General features: G+C 47.1%; 12 protein-coding genes across 12 annotated transcripts, besides 34 other annotated features; all 12 read left to right on the forward strand.

Annotated features, from left to right (window-relative positions):
* Window positions 1–428, forward strand: Tc00.1047053511165.4 (hypothetical protein, conserved; the record flags this gene model as incomplete). The annotated part of the gene is made up of 1 exon (XM_804507.1): window positions 1–428. A coding segment is annotated over one exon (428 nt), but the record flags the coding sequence as incomplete, so codon positions are not given.
* Window positions 1–9,530: a sequence feature (heterozygous, non-Esmeraldo-like haplotype).
* Window positions 768–789: a microsatellite.
* Tc00.1047053511165.10 (ATP-dependent DEAD/H RNA helicase, putative) lies at window positions 832–2,535 on the forward strand (the record flags this gene model as incomplete). The annotated part of the gene is made up of 1 exon (XM_804497.1): window positions 832–2,535. One exon carries the CDS (start codon window positions 832–834, stop codon window positions 2,533–2,535), a length of 1,704 nt encoding a protein of 567 aa, XP_809590.1.
* Window positions 2,735–2,763: a sequence feature (AT_rich).
* Tc00.1047053511165.20 (uncharacterized protein) lies at window positions 2,892–3,929 on the forward strand (the record flags this gene model as incomplete). The annotated part of the gene is made up of 1 exon (XM_804498.1): window positions 2,892–3,929. The coding sequence occupies one exon, from the start codon at window positions 2,892–2,894 to the stop codon at window positions 3,927–3,929; it is 1,038 nt and encodes a 345-aa protein (XP_809591.1).
* Window positions 3,952–3,980: a microsatellite.
* Window positions 4,290–4,733, forward strand: Tc00.1047053511165.30 (hypothetical protein, conserved; the record flags this gene model as incomplete). Its single annotated transcript, XM_804499.1, has 1 exon — window positions 4,290–4,733. One exon carries the CDS (start codon window positions 4,290–4,292, stop codon window positions 4,731–4,733), a length of 444 nt encoding a protein of 147 aa, XP_809592.1.
* Window positions 4,846–6,090, forward strand: Tc00.1047053511165.40 (acidocalcisomal pyrophosphatase, putative; the record flags this gene model as incomplete). Its single annotated transcript, XM_804500.1, has 1 exon — window positions 4,846–6,090. The coding sequence occupies one exon, from the start codon at window positions 4,846–4,848 to the stop codon at window positions 6,088–6,090; it is 1,245 nt and encodes a 414-aa protein (XP_809593.1).
* Window positions 6,156–6,197: a sequence feature (A-rich).
* Window positions 6,223–6,249: a microsatellite.
* Window positions 6,450–6,480: a sequence feature (AT_rich).
* Window positions 6,564–6,593: a microsatellite.
* Window positions 6,706–6,730: a sequence feature (AT_rich).
* Window positions 6,842–6,882: a microsatellite.
* Tc00.1047053511165.50 (hypothetical protein, conserved) lies at window positions 6,981–7,466 on the forward strand (the record flags this gene model as incomplete). The annotated part of the gene is made up of 1 exon (XM_804501.1): window positions 6,981–7,466. One exon carries the CDS (start codon window positions 6,981–6,983, stop codon window positions 7,464–7,466), a length of 486 nt encoding a protein of 161 aa, XP_809594.1.
* Window positions 7,983–8,009: a microsatellite.
* Window positions 8,110–8,137: a microsatellite.
* Window positions 8,159–8,195: a microsatellite.
* Window positions 8,242–8,586, forward strand: Tc00.1047053511165.54 (pterin-4-alpha-carbinolamine dehydratase, putative; the record flags this gene model as incomplete). Its single annotated transcript, XM_804508.1, has 1 exon — window positions 8,242–8,586. One exon carries the CDS (start codon window positions 8,242–8,244, stop codon window positions 8,584–8,586), a length of 345 nt encoding a protein of 114 aa, XP_809601.1.
* On the forward strand, window positions 8,948–10,150 carry Tc00.1047053511165.60 (DNA repair protein, putative; the record flags this gene model as incomplete). The annotated part of the gene is made up of 1 exon (XM_804502.1): window positions 8,948–10,150. One exon carries the CDS (start codon window positions 8,948–8,950, stop codon window positions 10,148–10,150), a length of 1,203 nt encoding a protein of 400 aa, XP_809595.1.
* Window positions 9,531–10,073: a sequence feature (areas merged during assembly that could not be assigned to a particular haplotype. This can correspond to areas where the two haplotypes were merged or to regions with more than two copies in the genome that were merged during assembly.).
* Window positions 10,074–10,136: a sequence feature (heterozygous, Esmeraldo-like haplotype).
* Window positions 10,137–10,919: a sequence feature (areas merged during assembly that could not be assigned to a particular haplotype. This can correspond to areas where the two haplotypes were merged or to regions with more than two copies in the genome that were merged during assembly.).
* Window positions 10,165–10,198: a repeat region.
* Tc00.1047053511165.70 (proteasome alpha 7 subunit, putative) lies at window positions 10,408–11,151 on the forward strand (the record flags this gene model as incomplete). The annotated part of the gene is made up of 1 exon (XM_804503.1): window positions 10,408–11,151. One exon carries the CDS (start codon window positions 10,408–10,410, stop codon window positions 11,149–11,151), a length of 744 nt encoding a protein of 247 aa, XP_809596.1.
* Window positions 10,920–18,249: a sequence feature (heterozygous, non-Esmeraldo-like haplotype).
* Window positions 11,089–11,169: a sequence feature (GA-rich).
* Window positions 11,207–11,266: a sequence feature (A-rich).
* Window positions 11,721–11,755: a microsatellite.
* Window positions 11,876–13,990, forward strand: Tc00.1047053511165.80 (protein kinase, putative; the record flags this gene model as incomplete). The annotated part of the gene is made up of 1 exon (XM_804504.1): window positions 11,876–13,990. One exon carries the CDS (start codon window positions 11,876–11,878, stop codon window positions 13,988–13,990), a length of 2,115 nt encoding a protein of 704 aa, XP_809597.1.
* Window positions 14,458–14,478: a microsatellite.
* Window positions 14,498–14,546: a sequence feature (T-rich).
* Window positions 14,817–14,840: a microsatellite.
* Window positions 14,985–15,006: a microsatellite.
* Window positions 15,345–15,459: a sequence feature (T-rich).
* Window positions 15,506–15,536: a microsatellite.
* Tc00.1047053511165.100 (protein kinase, putative) lies at window positions 15,770–17,692 on the forward strand (the record flags this gene model as incomplete). The annotated part of the gene is made up of 1 exon (XM_804505.1): window positions 15,770–17,692. The coding sequence occupies one exon, from the start codon at window positions 15,770–15,772 to the stop codon at window positions 17,690–17,692; it is 1,923 nt and encodes a 640-aa protein (XP_809598.1).
* Window positions 17,824–17,851: a microsatellite.
* Window positions 18,181–18,268: a sequence feature (T-rich).
* Window positions 18,250–19,471: a sequence feature (areas merged during assembly that could not be assigned to a particular haplotype. This can correspond to areas where the two haplotypes were merged or to regions with more than two copies in the genome that were merged during assembly.).
* Window positions 18,291–18,319: a microsatellite.
* Window positions 18,422–18,450: a microsatellite.
* Window positions 18,564–18,596: a microsatellite.
* Window positions 18,911–18,934: a sequence feature (AT_rich).
* On the forward strand, window positions 19,009–19,471 carry Tc00.1047053511165.109 (hypothetical protein, conserved; the record flags this gene model as incomplete). Its single annotated transcript, XM_804506.1, has 1 exon — window positions 19,009–19,471. A coding segment is annotated over one exon (463 nt), but the record flags the coding sequence as incomplete, so codon positions are not given.

Consider the following 19,471-nt stretch of genomic DNA (forward strand, 5'->3'; position numbering starts at 1 on the left):
TGCTGGTACGTTGTCATGACCAGGTCCACTGCGTCACACTAGTCAGTGCACAACCGGAGGTTCTTTTTTTTAACCACCACAATGGGCCTTACATCCCGCACCTGAAACTTCTTCACAAGTACCCATTTATTCTTCAGCGTCACCAAGTGGATGTTGGGGCCTGTAAACATGTTCTCTCCGGGGCTAACATCATGTGCCCGGGGCTTACATCCAAAGGGGGTTACATCACGCCAGAAATACCGGCCGGCCAGTTGGTGGCTGTGTACGTTGAAACAAAAGAACATGCAGTGGCGATAGGAAAGACACTAATGTCTTCCGAAGAAATTAAGAAGGTGAATAGCGGCCCATGCATTGAAAACATACACCACGTGGGAGATGGCCTTTGGATGAACCGTGTTTTGAGTGCCTCGCACATTGGGGCCCGGTGACGCCTCATAAATTGGAGGTATTGGCCGTGTAACAATCGCACCATCATAAATAAGATGCGATGAAAACGAAAGCCGTTTTCTTTTGAGTTGTGTGTGAATTTACTCGTCTGGTACTTGAGCAGCAACTTTTATTTTTTTTTTTTGTTTTGATTCTTTGTTGCGCTGTTGTTGTTATAAATGTGTGGTCACGTATGCCGACAGCGCCGTGGTGTTGTTACGATTGTCCCTTTTTTTTTTTTGCGCAATTGCTGGCGCAGCTCAACTTGCTTTTTATTTGTATGGGAGCCTGTTCAGGTACATTTTTTTTTTCTTTTTTCTTTTTTGCAACCTTTATGTGTCTTATTTATTTATTTATTTATTTTTGCCTGCTGTTTGTTGTGGGTGTGTCAATAAACAGCGGAGCATGAAGTTTTGTGGGGTCTGTCGGCTGAAGTATTTGCGTGCCTCGAAGGTGGCTTACGGCGGTTCGGTGGCCTCGTTGTTGAATGGCTACCTGCAGCAGGGGGCGGAGACGCATGCGGCAAATTTGCCGGCCTCACAGAAGTACTTTTACACACCGAAGGAACAGCACGACTTGTCGAGCTCTCAGAAACACCGGATGATTCAACTGCGTCTCGGTTCGGCCCAGATGTTGACATCGACGGTGGGAAATATTGCCAATCAAAACGAAGCACATCCGCTGTATTACTCGCAGACATCACCGCGGGCGGCCGGGTTGTGTGTCTCGCTCGTTGTGGCGCTGAAGAAACTGCGTATTCATCGCCTCACGGAGCTGCAGGGTGCGTTGATTCCAGTGTTGCTTAGGGGCAAGCACATCATTGCACACGCTGAAACAGGAACTGGAAAGAGTTTTGGTGTGGCGCTTGCCTGCGCCAACCAAATCATTCGGCAGAAGATCAACTATCGTCTCCATACTGTCATTATTGTGCCAACGGAGGAGTTGGCCCTGCAGTACGAAAAGTGGTTGCGTCACTTTGGTGGTGGCACATCACAGGTGGTGCAGGTGGCAATCGAGAGGGTTCCGATGGAGACACAACTGGCGAGACTTCACAACATCCAGCCACACGTATTGGTGGGCACTCCGCAGCGTGTTGCTGATATCTTGAGGCTCAGCCCCACCATTCTGGGCGAGAAGTTGCGCCGCAAGGTGGACTGCGTCATTTTGGACGAGGCCGATATTATTTTATCTGCCGAGTTGCGGTTTGGGCGTCAGAAAATAAGCGGGGAGGCGTTGGTTGATCGTCTTTTCCGCAGTCGCCCAGAGGAGGTGCCGGCTCAGTTGGTGGCAGCAAGTGCAACCATCAATGGCCGCACGGCGCAGGCCCTTAACACTTGGATGCGGAATGACAAGGCGATACGTTTGACGACAAGTTTTGTGGAGCACACAATCCCTCAGACAATTAGCTTTTATTTCTTTGCGGAGTCTATGAAATACTCATTGCCATATTGTTTAGAACTAATACTTCGGCTTATATGCAAGCAAGAAAGGCGCGCTCGAGTGCTCCTCTTTACGACAATTGAGGCAGTGGAGGGGGTGGTTAAATCTTTAGGTACAATGCAGCAGCGCTGCCGGGAATTGCATGGATGGTTGCAGCAGGACCCGAACAGAATAGTTGCGGCGCCGTTGCAGTCGTTATTGAACTCGACAAGTGGTCGATCTAGGCCGATTGTGGCTGGGTCACGTGACGTTTACGTAAAGGATGACAGTTCTTTGGCGAAGCTGAACGCTGGTATGCTGTTGGTAGGTGTGGGGAGCCACGAGCTGAGTCGTGGAATTCATGTGAGTGGGATCACACATGTAATCCTGTACGGCGATTGCCCTTCTGCCGCATCTTTTGTGCACTGTGCCGGGCGGACGGGGCGAATGGGGGCAGAAGGTCACGTTGTGGTGCTGTATCCACCTTCTTCCGGCCGTACTGTGCAGCAGGTGTGCCATGCTGTGGAACTGCCGTTTGTGCCAGGACGAATGGAGCAAGTGGAGGATCTGCTGGGCAATGTTGATTTCTCCTCTGCTGAGAACCTAGAGAAGTTGCAGAATGCAAATTTGCATGCGAAGCCGGATGAAGCTGGGGAGTCTCTGGCTCCTATGATTTTTCCGAATGGGTGAGACGGTGTTTTCCCCTCTCCTTCTCTCTATCTCTGTTCATTGTCTTTGGTTACTCCCTTTGTTTTCGCGCTTGTCCGGTCTGTTTTTTCAGTTGTTGTTGTTGCCTTTTTCAGCAGAACACTAAACAACATCAACAGCAATGACAACGACAAGGACAAACGATGTCTTGCCGACGTATTGCTCTCCTTTTATGTTCATCTTTATTATTATTATTAACTTTTTTTTTTTGGGTATTTTTGGTGGTATGAAGAGAGAAGGGATAGAGCGGAGAATTGGGGTGGGGACGTTTGCGCTTCATCTCTTGCTGTCTGCTCCTTTGCGAAAGTGGAGGAGTGAGCAAATCAGATGTTTATGTCATGTCAGCAGCGTGGATGTATGGTAGAGGCAGTGAGCTGACAGCTTACACCCCGAGGTTTACGGAGGTTGTCCACGACCGCATCGATTGCTTTGTGCCGCCGGCTTACACCCGGCTGCCGGTGCCTCTTCAGGAGGCCCGCACATTTTACACAGCCCCTGCTGACTTCGGTGCGAACGGCTTTGCCATACTTCCCACAGAGCGGCTAGGGGTTTTTCTTGACCAGGAGGAACCGAACACAAAACATGCCTTGCTGAAGGAACTTGTTGGCCAACCAGAGCACTCTTGCAGTTCATCGTCATCATCGTTGTTGTCAGTGCCGCATATTGAGGAGACAATCGCCTCTCGGCTTCGTGGCTTGTTTTTTGACGCTTCTCACGTGAAGTCGTCTGAGCTTATGGTCGAGCTGGTGTCACACATTTTCTTAAGTTGTACGGACCCAAAACGGATGAGCACGGGATGCATTGCCACCGTAGACCTAAGCCACACGGTGTTGGGCACCGTCGGTCTCTGGGGTCCCCAAGTTCATGTTGACACTCACGGCAACCCGAGTTGGAGGCACAAAAAAGACATCTGTTACTTTCCTGAGAAACGATGTGGCCGAAGCAAAATTAAGTGGTACAAACTACAATGCATGGCTCTGCGCAGTCTTGCTCTTGCGTACGTGGCCCCGCTGCTCTGGATGCCGGGATTTGGACGCTTTCAAGTCGTAGAGCTCTCATGTCATCATTGTTGTCTGGGGGACCAAGATGCAAAGGCCCTTGCATTTATTTTGCGTAAGCGTTGCTCTTCCGGCTACGTATGTCTTCTGGAAACCATTGACCTTTCATTTAACAATATCACAGACGATGGCGCCGATGCACTTAAAAAGGCGATCAAGTACAACAAGCGCATTCGAAACCTACTCCTTGCGGGAAACGAGGGCATCCGAAAGACGCAAATCCTTGTGTCAATAAATAAACGACTCAAACGAAACAAGGAGGGACGAGACAATTGGACTCTGCTGCAACACTTGAAGTGGTTGATCAAAGGCTATTAGAAAGAAAATATTCACGGTCTTAATATATATATATATACATATATATATATAAAGGAATTTGGGACAAAGTTACATTTATTTATTTCATTTTTATTTTTGCTGCGTCTGCATGGAGGCAGGGGGTCTCAGAGTGTGTGCGTTTGTTTGTGAATGGCACCCGTTGCAGGTTTAAAACACCATTCACCTTATTGCTTTTCCTCCTTCTTCAGAAGGAACATGTTATCTCTTTGCTGAGTGCCACAGAGTATTTTCATCGAATCACATTTTTGCTTTTACTTTTTAACTTTAAATTTAAATTTTTACTTTTTACTTCCTTGCTATGTTGCGAAATGAGGCTTTGGAGCATCCTGCTATCACAGAATGTCAGGCACAGAGGGGGAGATGACGCTACCAGAGACTCTTCAGCGCATTTCTATGAGGAACGGCGCTGAGAGTCATATTTTTTCGATGGATTCCGAAGCGCCCAATTTAACGGAAGAGCCGCAGTTGATTGCAGTACCGTCGGTCTCACAACTACTCGACCTTGTACGTGCCATACGGTCGCAGTATATACAGCTAGTAGTGGAGATCGCTGAGGCGTCTGGAAATAAAACCCTTTCTTCAGATGCCTCGTCAAAATTTACTAAGCAACTCGAGGCACTGGCTCACCCCATTGTAGAACTGCAGAGAGGTATTCGCAGTAAAAACGCACAGACTGCGCGTTTGGAACTGCGCAATTACCTTGCCAACGAGGTGGAGGCGCGGCGAAGGGCACTCTCACGCATGGGGGCAGCGCTCAGCATAGCAAAGCAGAGTTTGGTTTAATAATTCACTTGTGAAGTTAATGATGATTGCTAAGAATCCTTGGCGTGATTTGTTGGTATTTGTTTAATTTGCTTTGCTTTCACTCTGTGCAATATTCCTAAGAAAGCTTAAAATGTCTGAAAATAAGGCGACGTTAATAGAGGGGATGACGGAGAAGACTCTGCACTCTCCGAACACAATGGCAGAGGTGGCGTCCTTACACGTGGCCAACAGTTACATTGGCACGGGCCTCGATAACTCTGTGGAGAATGTGAAGCCACTACCTGAAGCGTGCAAACGGAATGTAACCGAATTTGACCTGGTTGCATACGGCAAGGATGAGTTTACTTTGTCAATGGAAAAGAAGGTCATGGCTCGTATGTTTTCTGCATTCGACGTGACGCAGTTGGGGTACCTTGAAGAAAGAAAGATAGAGCATATGTGCAAGTACCTGGGCCGCGTTATGAATGAGGACGATGTGAAGCAGATGAAAAGTGAGATCAATGCCATTGATGGCCATATCACATTTGAAAAGTTTTGGGGTTGGTGGTGCTCACATCCAGAGGTTCCGGCAAAGAAAGACTTCTTCTCGATGGTTTCGGTCGATTTTGCCGTGCCGTATCACCAGCAGCAGCTCTTAACGAGGGAGACGGGTGAACTGTATACGCCGAGTTACCGGGTCCTGTACTACTTCAGGGACATGGAGACAGGGAAGGAGCTGCAGGTGTCGCCTTGGCACGACATTCCACTCTATGTGCGAGATTTGGTGCGCACAAAACCTGCGTCACTGCCGATGAATCGCTACAATTTCATCTGTGAGATTCCCAAGTGGACGCGTGCGAAGTTTGAAATTGCCACGGGGGAGCCGTTTAACCCCATCAAGCAAGACATCAAGAACGGCGTCCCGCGTTTCTACAAGCATGGCGATATGATGTGGAACTACGGGGCGCTGCCGCAGACGTGGGAGAGTACAGATGTTGTTTTTGAGGGCGGCTACGTTGGTGATAATGATCCGATAGATGCCATTGAGATCGGCATGACACAATTTAAGGTTGGGCAGGTGGGGGCTGTGAAGGTGCTTGGAATCCTTGGGATGATTGATGACGGGCAGATGGACTGGAAGGTCATCTGCATCTCGCACAACGATCCCATTTGCCGCTTTCTGAAGGACATCCACGACGTGCCTAAATTCCTTCCAGGCTGCCTAGACGCCATTCACGAGTGGTTTCGGGTGTACAAAATCTGCCAGGGAGGTGTAGAGAACAAATTTGTCTTCAACGGGGAGTTTAAGGACAAGAGTTTTGCAATGAAGGTTATAGACGAGTCGCATTATATGTGGGGCAACCTGCGTAAGATAAATAAGAAGGAAGAGGTGTAATTCATAACAAAATCCCACTGGGAGTGTCGTTATGAATTTTAATAGAAGTTGAGTAGTGGAGGGGGAAAAGAAATTAAAAAAAAAAAAAAAAAAAGGTAAAATAAAAATCGCAACGGGGGAGAACCGCAGAAGTTTTTTCTTTTTTTCTTTTTTTTTTTTGCTTGTTTGTTTGGTTGTTTATTTAGGAAAAGGTATTTTGTAGTTTTTTTTTTTTTTTTTTGAGGCCCGTGTTGCTACTTTCAGTGCTTGCGCCTTTTCGTATATGTCGATCTTTCCCCTTCCCTCTGCGTGTGACCGGGACGTTGTGTTTCTGTGCACGCAGAACGAAATAAACAGGCACGTTGAGGTTGTCGCGCATCAAAAAAAAATTATTATTTTTTTTTTTTAAATGATTTATGTCTGCTTCAAGATGAAGAGCTGAGGCGGCAATATTCCCTTTGATGAGTTGCATGTCTGCCACTCCACGCGACGGCAAAAAAAAAAAAAAAAAAAAAAAAAAAAAACCCAATTTTGTTGCTGTTGTTTTGCCTGAAAAGTTGAAAACATTATTTTTCAGCTGGCGAGTGCGATTGTACACATGTGTTTATGCGTCTTTCTGTGGCCCGCACACGTAAGAAATATTTTTTTTTTTTTTATTTTTGCTTCTTCTTTGTGTTTGTCTGTGTGTTTGTGTTTACATTCACGTATTCTTTTGGGGGCTGCGTGGCATGCAGAGGGGGTTTGAAAACAACGAGAAGGAAGCGCGAAAAGCAAAAAAACAAACAAACAAACGAAAAAAAAAAAAAAAAGAAATAATAATCAAAAAACACAAAGTGGAGATATACAAACAACAACAACAACAAAATAAATAAATATATCAGAAAAAGTAAAAATACAAGGTCCTGCTTCTGATGTGTTCAATGAGATTTTGTTTGCTTCTTTTTTTGGTGACTCTCCTGCTCTTCGCGGGGAACGTGATCGCGTTGCGGGTTCAGCGCCCCGCTTTTCTTGCAAGCCGGAAATTTGACGCTTATAAATTGTCAGTTGGTCCCCCGAATTGGAGCGGCAGGGAGAACAAAGGGGAAGTTCTCCTGGTGAGGGGGGCGGAGCTGTGCGCGGATGGTGCCGGCAGCAACAAGTGGAAAGGGGCCGTCGTTTTGGCTTTGGGTCACGAGTGCGATACCGTCGTCCAGGCTTTGACGGCCCAGCGCGGGGGGGCTGTGGGATTGCTCGTCAGTAAATCCGGTGGCTATGCAGGTTCAGAGGGAGAGGTGCGTATTCCAGTGGAGGTTTTAAAAAAAGAAGACTATGACGCCTTTGCCATCACCATTAATCAAGGAATTTCAATCCACGTCTCTATTGGAAACTCTTTAAATGTTCAGCGCTTTGCAGACTAACAAATTTGTTTAGTCCTCCAGCTCACCAGTATTTTTTTTTAATCTTTTTTTCTTATTGCATTTAGTCTTGAACTCTGCCACCACGACACAATGTTGATGTATTTTTTTTTTTTTTTGCTTTGTGTGTTTAAAATTGTTTGTTTTTGTTTTGAGGATGCCGATTTTTTTATGCTTTTATTTTTTTTGCCCTCCATGCGATTAAAAAAAAAAAAAAGGGGTAAAAGAACTGCACGGCCGTACATATTCACGTACATAGGCGGAGCGGGAAAGGGGAGGGTTATTTGTCCTTTTTTTTTTCTGTCTGGATGGATGCGGGCGCGAACCACTCGTTGGATGCACTTGTGAATCATTTGGATCAGCGGATGATGGAGCTGGAGGCGGAGAAGCGGCAGTTGGAGGCAGTCCTACATCAAATGCAGGAGGATGAAAAGCGTCTCCTTGAGCTTAAGAAGAGGCTTGCGCGGAGCGAAGAGACATCGTGAGGCCGCGTTGAGTGGGAAGAAGTTTTTTCCCCCCTGTGTGCGTGTGCGTGTGTGTGTGCGTTTTGTTGTTGTTGTTTCCGTTTGGTTGACACCTGCGGTTTGCGTCAATTTAATCACGAGCGGCGTCATAGGTGGGAGCTGCCCACATGGCGGTGTGTTGCTTTTTTCTTTTTTCTTTTTTTTTTTTTTACGCTCTTCACTCGACAACCCTTTTTTTTTTAATTTTTTAATTTTTATTTTTATTTTTTCGCTGAAACTATTTTTAGCGGTTTTTTGGTGTGTTTCTGGAAGAAATGCGTCGGGCAACGATTTTGTGTGCCAGTTGGATGCCATTTTCGCAACCTGCCATCACGCAGGCGCTGCAGGAGCTGCAAGGGTGGCGCATGGAGGGCAACATGAACAAGGGCGCGATCTGTCGTGATTTTGAGTTTCGTGACTTCAAACAGGCGATGGCGTTTATGAACGCCGTGGCTGTCGACTGCGAGAGGATGGAGCACCACCCGAGCTGGACGAATACTTACAACAGGCTCCAAGTGCAACTCACAACACATGGCTCGGGGAACCGTGTCACACAAAAGGATATCGATCTTGCGCGTAGGATGAACGACGTGTTTAGAGAAATTTCAGTTTCCCAGTGAATTGGTATAGCGTACTACAAGTATAGAGCCACACTTAGCCTCTGAAGGTGGTATAAAGATACGTGCGGAGGAGAAAGGGGTAATGGAGGGAATAGGTCTAATGAATTGTGTAACATTGTGCGTGGATGGAGGAGCGCTTTGAATTCATTATTTATTTCTCTCTTTTTTTTCTTTTTTAGTTACGCACATGAATGCCTGCACATTTTTTCCCCTTCTTATTATTGGTTTGTTTTGCCGTATTTGGTTCCTGCTCGTTTTTCGTGAGGGCAACGAAAAGAAATTCAAAACGAAAGAAAAAAAACACGCACCTACATAAGAATTGCACCGACGTCTGTGGCGGGACCGGTTCATCCATGCGGCGATGCAATTTAATGATGCGGCTACGACAAAGAAGAGGGATCAAGATGATGTCACAATGCCTGGAAGTTCTGTTGAGTCTCTGACGCTGGAGGAAATTCCCGTGGAACAGGCGGAGCGTCTTCGTCTCCTGCTGCGACAGCAGGGGATGATGGAGACCGGCCTGAACACACACTCACTCCTTCAGAGGGTGCTGCTTCGGCCAGAGTGCGTGTTGGCCCAACAGATGAACGCGTCTTTGGATGACGTTTACGTACTCTACAGTCACGTCAGTGCTGCTCTTTTGCGCCGGAATAATTCTTTTTTATCCCCAACGCCAGTGGCTGCTGTCCTTTCTAGTCACCATCGCCATTTTATTTCCACTGGACAGGAGTGCTTGGATGGTGCCCTGAGGGGTGGTTTGGGCTGCGGATTGATCACGGAGATTACAGGGGCCACCGGCGCCGGAAAGACGGCATTTGCACTTAACCTTGCGATGCGTGCCGCAAGTTATCCCAAGAAGGATGACAGGAGGTCCTGCACGCTGTGGATTACCACAGATGTTTCGGCGTTCCCAGCAACGGTGGCGGCGGTGGTTTTGAAGCGGCATTTTGAAGCGCGCAGCTGCATTGATCAAGAGGACGGAGAAGGTCTTGAGGATGCGCTTCGTAATGTGGCGGTGACGGTTCATCCTACGCTTGCGCAGCTGCGGCAGTACTTCCCAGTGTTGCGAAGCCACTTGGCAAATCGGACAGATGTGCGGTTTGTTGTGGTAGACAACTTCTCCGTACTGGTGCGGCGCAGCTTTCCAGGAGTGGACGAAGAAGTGACGGAGCGGCACGAGGCCGTGGCAGAATTCATGAGCATCTTGAAGAGCATCGCACAGGAGTTCTGTGTGGCAATTGCGGTCACAACAGTCTCGGGAGAGGAACTCGGCCACTCGTTTCTCCACGCCGTGAACACTCGTCTTCGTCTAACACAGTGCCTGCTGGATTGCCGGGGTGCATTTGCATTTCAGGAAGAGAGCCAGGTACGGGTGACACATGTACTGGAATTGGTGAAAAGTTCTGCAGCTGCGGCTTGGCGTTTTGAGTGTGAATTTGAAGGGATGTGTTTGAAGCGAACACGACCGCTTGGCGATAATGAAGTGGTACTAGTGGAAGATGCCAAACTTTTTGGCGCGGACCCCTTTGGCCACGTGACCCTTCCAACATTTGCCTTTTGTTGACATGGCGACCATACAGAGAGAGAGAGAAAAAAAAAGGGAAAGAGGGAGTGTGTGAGCATGTTGCCGAGGGAGCGCTGCCCGTCTCTGGTGCTTTTTTTTTTTTTTTTGTACCTCTTGCTGCTTCACTGCGAAATGGGCATCACGATCCCCTCCTCCTTCTCCTCCTTTTCTCTCCTGCATTTTCCACCTCAAATGAGGGGGGAAAAAAACGAAGGAAGGAACAGCAAAGCGATAACGCAAGGGAAGAAAGAAGGAATATGAGCTACGACCGCGCCATTACTGTCTTCAGCCCAGATGGGCATCTCTTTCAGGTCGAATACGCGCAGGAGGCGGTCCGCAAGGGCCTTTGCGCGGTTGGGGTACGCGGAAAGGATAGTATCATTTTCGCCGTGGAGAAGAAATCGGTGCAAAAACTGCAGGACAGTCGCACAATTCGCAAAATCTACAAGCTGGATGAGCACATCTACCTTGCCTTTGCTGGCCTTTCCGCCGACGCCCGAGTGCTCGTGAATCACGCGCAGCTGGAGTGCCAACGCTTCCGTTTGAACTACGAGGATGCCGTTGATGTCGATCTCCTTGTCCGATACGTTGCAAAGGTGCAGCAGAAATCAACGCAGTCCAGCGGAAGTCGTCCGTATGGTGTTTCGACCATCATCGGCGGCTTCAACGAGAATGGGCAGCCGCATTTGTGGAAGACGGATCCCTCCGGCATGAGTTCCGCATGGCGAGCGGTGGCCATTGGGCGCAATGATAAAACAGTATTGGAATTCATGGAGAAGAGCTACCAGGAAAACATGACACGCGACCAGTGCGTGCATTTTGCCATTAAGGCACTGTTGGAGGCTGTAGAGAGTGGCTCGAAGAATATTGAGCTTGTTGTTCTGGAGAACAAGAAGGCGCTGTACATGGGCGATGATGAGCTGCACAAGTTTGTTGTCGAGGTGGAGAAGGAGCGCGAGGAGGAGGCGGCCAGGAAGAGGCGTCTTGCCGAGGAGGAGTGAGAGGGAGGGGAAAAGGAGTTTGAGGAAATGCAAATAACTGATGGAAGAACAGCGGAAAAGACAAAAAAAGGCAAAAAAAACAAAAACAAAAAAACAAAAAAAAGGAGAGAGAGAATGGGTTGGGATGGGATAGAACAGAGGAAAAAACGAAAAAAAGACAAAAGACACAAGAACACCACACCACTCAAAACCACCACCACTCAAAACCACCACCACTCAAAACCACAAGAAAGTGAGTGGAAATGAGGGGCAGATGGAAGAGTGAGGGCTGCAGGGAAAACCAAGTGCTCCATTTTATTGTTATTCCGTATTATTATTATTATTATTTGTGTGCGTGTGTGTCTGTCGCCTTATATTGTCCGTGCCACATGTTTATTTGCCGAGGAGGTACAACGGCATTTTAAATATTTGCCACGCCGATGGAATGAATTATGTTTACTTGGTGATACCCACTCCCACTCTCAATTCCACCGCCACCACCACCACCAGGCGTACAAATGCACGTAAATGAATGATTGTGCATGCGGAAAAAACAAACAAACAAAAAGCGTTATTTCTCATTGTTTCAATTTCTTTTTTTCTCTCTCTTTTTTTTTTTTTTTTTGCTTCTGAGGCTTATTCTTTTTTCCGCGCCTGTTTTTCTCCGAGGGAATAGAGTGAGGCGACAGAGCAATCGAGTTTGTGGGGTCTCTGCCTGCGCGTGCGAGCGCCACCGCCCGCAGCAATGCTGAGCGATGATACAATGGAAAAAATGAGCCGCGATGAGCTCATTGAACACGTGCACAAAATGCAAGAGACAATGATCGCCGGCACTAACGGCGTCGCGGTGGAGGAGCGGCCTGCATGGCAGCCACAGCTGAGGTCACAGCAATCCCAGCAGCAAAAACCAGTCTTGCTGCCGCAGCGAAGCAATAGTCTGCAGAGGAACTCATTTTTTTTGAGCGAGGGTAGCGACTCGTCCCATGGGGGCACGCAAAAATTTAAGCGGGCGCGACGGGTGGACGAAGAACCCAACTTGTTGCCCAACACATGTTTTTCTTTCGCTTCGCAGGAGGGGATGGGTCTCGGCACCATGCTTGGCGGGGATACCAACTCCGTTCTCAGTCACCTCAGTGAACTTGCATCCACGCAAGCGGCGGCCCTTCCAGATGCCCTTCCAGATGCCCTTCCTGTCGCACACAGGGAAAGTTTATCCGGGCAGACGATACATAATCAGTATTCCTTTTCAGCCAGCACGAAAAGCATGGCGATGCAATGCCCTGCCAGGTGGACGGGGAAACTTTCTGTTTTTCGAGGCGAGGACGGCACCAAGCAAATCAATCACTACCAAATAATAAAGGAAATAGGTAGAGGGGCATGTGGGAAGGTACAGTTGGCCTACGACATGGAAAACAACACACTTGTAGCAATAAAGGTGGTGAAGCGTGCTGACACCAATTTTCGGATTGGCGGCCAGACCAATGCCCAAAAGCAGTTCAGTGCCTTTCAACGGGAGATTGCGGTGATGAAGAAATTACGTCATAGAAATATTGTTTCATTGTACGAAGTGATTGACGATCCCAATGCGAAAAAACTTTATCTCGTGATGATGTACGTAGACAAAGGACCGATTGGCCGTGTTAACTGCCCTCCAGACGCAAAGGCGGACACCCAGGTTTGCACGCCCATTCCAAAGAATGAATTGGCTTGGTACGCCCGACAAATTCTTGCCGGTCTTGAGTACCTGCACCAGCACAAAATTGTGCATCGGGATATTAAACCAGAAAATATTTTGGTGGACAGAAACAAACACGTCTTCTTAGCTGACTTTGGCGTTTCGGAGGTTTTTGATACTTCTAATCGTGAGAAAATGGAGGCAATGATGCAGGAGAGCTTGATGGCTGTTAGGACATCCGGTGGGACGTATCAGGGACAAGGCATCCCTATTCAAGGAGCAAGAGGCACCATGCTGTTTATGGCCCCAGAAATCTGGAGGGGTGATGGTTCCTACGCGAGTCCAGTCGACATGTGGGCTCTGGGGGTCACACTTTATATTCTCCTTACCGGAATGCTACCTTTTATAACTCTGGATGATATCATGGATCCAGCACTCCCTGTGATACCCACATCTTATGGTAGCAAGTGGACGGATTTACTCCAGGGACTACTGGATCGCGACCCCAGCAAGCGCATAACAGTTCGAGCAGCGCGTGCTATTGTAAAGAGTATGAGTGAAGAAGATGAGTCTCCCGAAACTAACCAGCTTTTTTCTCCAACGTCTATTACACAAGCTGACCTGGAAGGTGCACTGACTCCCGCACAGCAGCAGAAGGATCAAGACGACATGGAGTGGCTGTTAGGCCAACATGTTGAAGAATGCTTGGATGCACAAGATGCGGATTTTTCGAAAGGATTTACTGAAGCCGAGGAGAGATCTGGTGTTTACTGCTCGACTTTTTTAGTGTGTAACAGCGAAAATAATTCTTTATTTGGTGCGGCCACGGGTGGCAACAAGGGGACGGAGAACATCAAAAGCCCACAGGCAGCCGAAAAAGATGCTTTTGTGCGGGCTCAGAACTCCTTTTTGGGAACCGAAAAGAAGACTGCCAGGGAGGGTCTTTTTTCCATTCCCGAAAGCGATCGCGTTTTCACCAAGGTTTCGTTTCCATTTCTGGAGGGGGAAGAAAGACACGATGCTACCACGAAACGCGGGGAGAAGAGCATTTTTACTTCAAATGCCAGTTTACCGGTTGCCAATTCAAGGGGAAGGGCCGCGACTCGTTTCAAGAGTAAATCCGGGTTTTTCTCCATGCTTCGAGAGGCGCTGTCGTTTTCCCGTTCCAAGAAGTCAAAGGTGTGATCATGGCGAAGAGGGATGCTGCCCTACGATTTATGTTGCCAGGTGTCGATTGCCCGATCTTCCGCTTCGTATTTCTAGCTTTTTTTTTTTTTTTCGTGTGTGTGTGTTTGCTTTCTTTTTGTTCGTGTTGTTCATTACTTCTGTTGGTGGGCATCGTCACGAAGAGGCGACTGAGGCTTGTTTTTTGCTGGGCTGTTGTCCGCCCTGAATAATTCCAAATAGAACTGTGTGTATTACCCATGTATGTGTAATTTACAAAGAAATACATCCAAAACTACATTTAGCGGAGAGGGAGAGGAAGGAGAAGGGGATATTGCGATGGGTACATGCCGAATGAATTTCAATCAAATTGTCTTTTTTCTTCCCACCATATTATTATACGTGTGTACTTTCTTGTTTGGGGTGGGGAGAGCGATTCCTTCATCTCTTTGGTCTTCATGTTTTTTGTTTTGTTTTTTTTCCCACTTTATATATATATATATATATATTTGGTTGCCGCCTCGTCTGTTTTTTCTTTTTTTTTTCTTTCTTTCTTTTATTTGTTTGTTTGTTTCTTCCTATTCCACCTTATGGGCAGCACGTCTACACATGATTTTATAGATGTGTATGTGTATGCGTGTATGCTTACTGTTTTTTTTTTTTTTACCAGTTTCAATGCTATGCGCTGTTTTTTTCTTTTCTTTTTATTTTGCCGTGTTTTACGCAGAATCATATGTGATTGCCATTTTTTTTTTTGCTTTTTCCATAAACGTTCATTCACCTGTACATGCACATGGACTGGAGAAGCGGGTGGAAGCAGGATATCTCCGGGTCGGATGAATTCATGTTTTTTTTTTTTTTTTTTTTGTTTGCCATTTTGTTTGTTTATAATGGAGTGCAATATGTGTCAATACACATAAGTAAGTGTAATTTATATATATATATGTAAGTACATGTGTGTATTATATGTGGCACGCACACGTAATAACTTCCCTTTGTTTTATTTGTTCAAAAATTTTTTTTTTTTTTTTTTTTTTCCTTGTACCACGAAGTGGATGCCCACTCAACACGAGGGAAGGTTGGTTATCCGAGAGAGGGAGAGAGCAGTGGACACCCGGGGTTGATGTTGGAGGTGGTTGCACTGCGAGCACGTTTTTGTGTGGCGGGGATGGGAGCTGTTGGCGACGAAACACAAATACCTGCAGTGAAATCTTGAAATGTATTTTATCTTTATATGCATGTATGTATATTTGCGTGCCCGTGATGACCATTTTGTTGATTCTGGTGCGGGAATAGAAGCGTATTTTTTACCTCTTTTTTTTTATGTTGCTCCGTTGGTGGTCGGCAGCAGACACGTATTTATTCCTGCACCCCGTTTTTTTTCTTCTTTATTTTCTGTGCTTGGCCTTTTTTTTTTTCCGTGTTTTCTTTTCTCCCTTTTTTTTCGCGGCTGTTTGTTGGGTTGCCACCCTTTTTTTTTTTTTTTTTTTACCCCTTCTTTATTCGAGGGCGAGGCGGAGAACGGCGGCGGCGGCGGTGTGTGTGTTTGTTTGTGTGTGTGTGTGTGGATTGGGGGGGCTGAGGCCCCGCCTTCTTTTATCGGGGTGCAGCTTGCGTTGTGGCTGGGCAAAACACACACACACACATGCCGTGACGTCTCTGCAACTGCTGTTTCAGTTACTGCCCTGTTTTCTTTTTTTCTTTTTTGTTTCTGCCATTGGAAGAAGAAAGAAGAAGCCGCGGGCGAGGTAGAGGGGTAACAGCCGTCAAAGAAAATAAAAAAAGAGCGAAAAAGAACAAATGACGAGTCATGCGCATCGCGTGTATAATCGTCGGGGTGTACGCGCGGAGGAGGAGAAGGTGCGGGAGACGCCCACTCTTACGGCCGAGGCCCTTTTGTCGTGGTACACCAAAGCGGTGCGTGATCTTCAGCGCGCGGCCACCCGTCACACCCGTGGGACGACAGAACGTCCACCGCACCTGTTTTCCCTGTCCGGGCTCAACAAGTGGAATCACTGCACAGACGAGGAGGCGGAGTGCCTGTTTTCTGGCATGAGTCACGTTGAACTGACTGGGTTTTGCTGTCGAGTGCATTGTCTCCTTTCAACCATTGCGGGGAGCATTTGCGGTCCGTCACTGGCTTTCCCAATGCAGACCGATAAAGGTGAAGCGCCAGAAAGCGCTCACTCCGCGCCGTGGAGTGGAATGACACTGCATCGAAAAGACTCGGAAAATATGATCCTCCCACGTCAACGGACACGTATTACAACGACGAGGGAAAGGTCCCTGTCGAAGTTGGATAACATGATGGAATACGAAGATGATGCAGACTTTGGGACACCGACAAGAAACAACCGTTCCTTCTCACCACTGTCTCTTGATCGTCGTATAATGACAACTAGACATGCCTCCAAAACGCATTGGATCAATGGCGCAAAGATCCTTAATGACTACATGGTGCTTAAGAGCATTGGGAAGGGAGCTTCAGGCAAAGTCAAGCTGGCATACAGCCTCTCGCGCAACGAAACCGTGGCTATAAAAATTATACCTCGTCCTAAAAAGAAGGCTCATTTTGGAGCCGGTAGGAACGCATCGGCGAAGGGCGCGGAAGCGCTAAGACGCGAGATTGAGGTTATGAAAAAGATGCGGCACAAAAACATTGTCCCATTATATGAGGTGATTGACGATCCCGACGCCGAAAAGTTGTATCTCGTGATGCGTTACGTCGACAATGGGCCTCTCGCTGTCGTGGGTGCGGATGGACGATGTCCCAAAATGATGCCTGACGAGCTCGTTTTGTACGCACGGCAAATCCTTGCTGGACTGGAGTATATACATGAATGCGGCGTGGTGCATCGCGATATTAAGCCTGAGAATATCATTGTGGATAGAAACAAACACGCTTTTCTTGCCGATTTTGGCGTTGCAGCCATTCTTGAGGAGGGCTGCGAGGATATCTTTAATCGTTTTGAGGGGACGCCGTTATTTATGCCTCCCGAATTGTTTGTCAGTGTGAGTAAAAATGATGAGGAAAATGATCACGGTGACAGCAGCCCTCGAGGGAACCCTTTTGCCATTGACGTGTGGTCCCTCGGAGTGGCATTCTACACTCTCTTGATGGGACGGGTGCCTTTTCTCTCCGTGAAGGATATTGAGGCGGTGCTGCAGTCCCCAATTGTCATCGCGGATGAGGTGCCACAGGCATGGCGCTTGCTGCTGGAGTCGATGCTTGCCGCTGACCCAAGGCAACGTCCTAAGATCAGCGATGTGCGCATACAAGTGGAGAAGATGCCCTGTGAAAAGGTGATGCGCCAAGAAGAGGCCGTCTCACCAAGGTTGGCTCCATGCGACGATGACAGTGCGTTCTCGCGGGCCGAAAACAGCAATTCAAATGCATGCATGTCCTCGCCACATATTGTACCTGTTGCGCAACCGCCATGGCTTTTTCTGCCCAGAATGTTGAACAGGGGAAACAGGACGAATACTCCGGAGTCTACCAGTACTCTCGTGGACACGCTGGGCTTTGAAAGCAACACGAATAGCGCACTCTCGCCAATGACCATGGATGGAATTACCCGTCGGATTAAAGAATGCATGTCGCTGAATTCGGTGACACCAAAAGTAAACACCGCTACGGAGGGAAGTGTGGATCTGCTGGATAGCCCTACCGCCGGGAAGGCCACGCTGTTCATGAAGGCCACACAGCGTCCTTTGCGGCGTTAAGGGCGTACGAGAAGAAAAAATATTTTACAATTTTGAAAGGTAGCGTTTGTTTCATCCCATTATATATATATTTATATGTTTTTTAGTCTTTCATGTTTATAGCCGCAACCGCGGTTTTTTGGGAGATTGCCTTCTTTTTTTTTTTTTTTTTTTTTTTTTGGCCCCCTGACGCCCCTCGTACGATGTCTTTCCGCATAACTCAATCTTTCGACTATGGACGTTGGAAGGACATCCAACGGAAGAGAAACCAGCAACAGTGGATGAATAATGTGGCATCATCATGTTGCTTGGGCGGATTGCAATGTAAGTATTACCGGAAAAATAAATGAAGAAAAAAAAAAAAAGAGAGAGAGAAAGACATTTTTCGCTGATAGTGTTGCGAATAAGACGACTTTTCCCCCTGTTGGGTGAATATTTTCTTCCTTTTATTGTTATTATTATTTTATTACCTTCTGTTCGATGACGTGCATACAATGCAGGTGGATCTCTTTTTTCTTTTCTTTTTTCTTTTCTTTCTTATTTTAATGTATGTTTTTGTTGCTCTTTTTTATTTATTTATTTTTATTTTTTTCTTTTGAAGCACCCCGTCAGAATGGAGTTTTTTTCTTTTTTTTTTTTTTCTTTTTTGTGTGTGTGTTGTTGGAAGGTTGACTGTCGATAAAAATGTACGGACACCCGTTTTTTTTTCTTTCCATCCCCAACGTAATTCTTCTTCTTTTAAAAGGGAACAAAAAAAAAAAAAAAAAAAAAAAAAAAAAGGACGCATGCGAATTACGTTACAATTCAAGAAGGTACAAAAAAATACAACAAACACCTGTCAAATTATGTTGAGTGAAATAAATATGTGCGTGTGTGCGTGGGCGGTAGAGTCTTTTATTTTATATTATTTTATATTATTTATTTTTGTTGCCGTGTTCGTATTGTTGTTTCGCTGCGAAGATGTTTGGATGAGTTGCAAGCGGAGATATATATATGCGTGCATAAACGTTTGTGTGTTTGTTAGACTTCTGTCTCTTTGGTAATTTATGGTTTTGTATTGCTTTAGTGGCGCTCTCTCATTTTCTTTTCCCCCCGCCCCCCGCTCTTTAAATTCTGCCTGTGATGTCGGAAAGGCGTATTTCTCTCCGGTCGTCTACTCGACGCCTAATGAAGTTTTTGACTTTTCGATTTTTTAACCCTCACATTTGCAGTGTGTGCGTGTCTGGAGACAACCGTTGCTTTTTTATTTTTTATTTTTATTTTGCTTTTGCCTTTGAAATTCTCTGGGCGCATTTTGCGCGTAGTGTGGGACTTGTGACTTTGCTGCCGTGGCCACAATGCTGCGTGGTGCTGTCATTGGGTCGAGGAGAGGATCGACTATCGTCGCGCGCTGCGTGGGTCCTGCCCAGCAGCGTCGCCATGTGCGCTACGCAAACATTCAAGAGACACTTCGCCCGCAGGCGGGGCATAGCGCGGGGCAGATGTCACTTCTTAACGAGATCTGCTGCAACCCCGACGCGGAGGAGGAGCGCCGCAAACCCATCTTTCGACATGAAGTTGCTCCACGCGCCCCATCACCATCAACTCGTACACCGACGAAGAATTATTTGCAGACGATGTATCAATGGGGTTTCAACTCCCTCACACTCTTCCGCAAGACAAATGAGGACCCTGGGCCGTGGTGGAACGCGAACAGCAGCACCCTGGTTTCAAATTGGACGCAGGTGGGTGACTACGCAAATGCCGGCATGTGGTCAGGAGTCTGGCGATATACATATGGTGTGGGCGAGTATAATCTGC

Source organism: Trypanosoma cruzi, genomic scaffold (genome assembly GCF_000209065.1).
Source record: "Trypanosoma cruzi strain CL Brener 1047053517061 genomic scaffold, whole genome shotgun sequence".
Lineage (NCBI taxonomy): Eukaryota > Euglenozoa > Kinetoplastea > Trypanosomatida > Trypanosomatidae > Trypanosoma > Trypanosoma cruzi.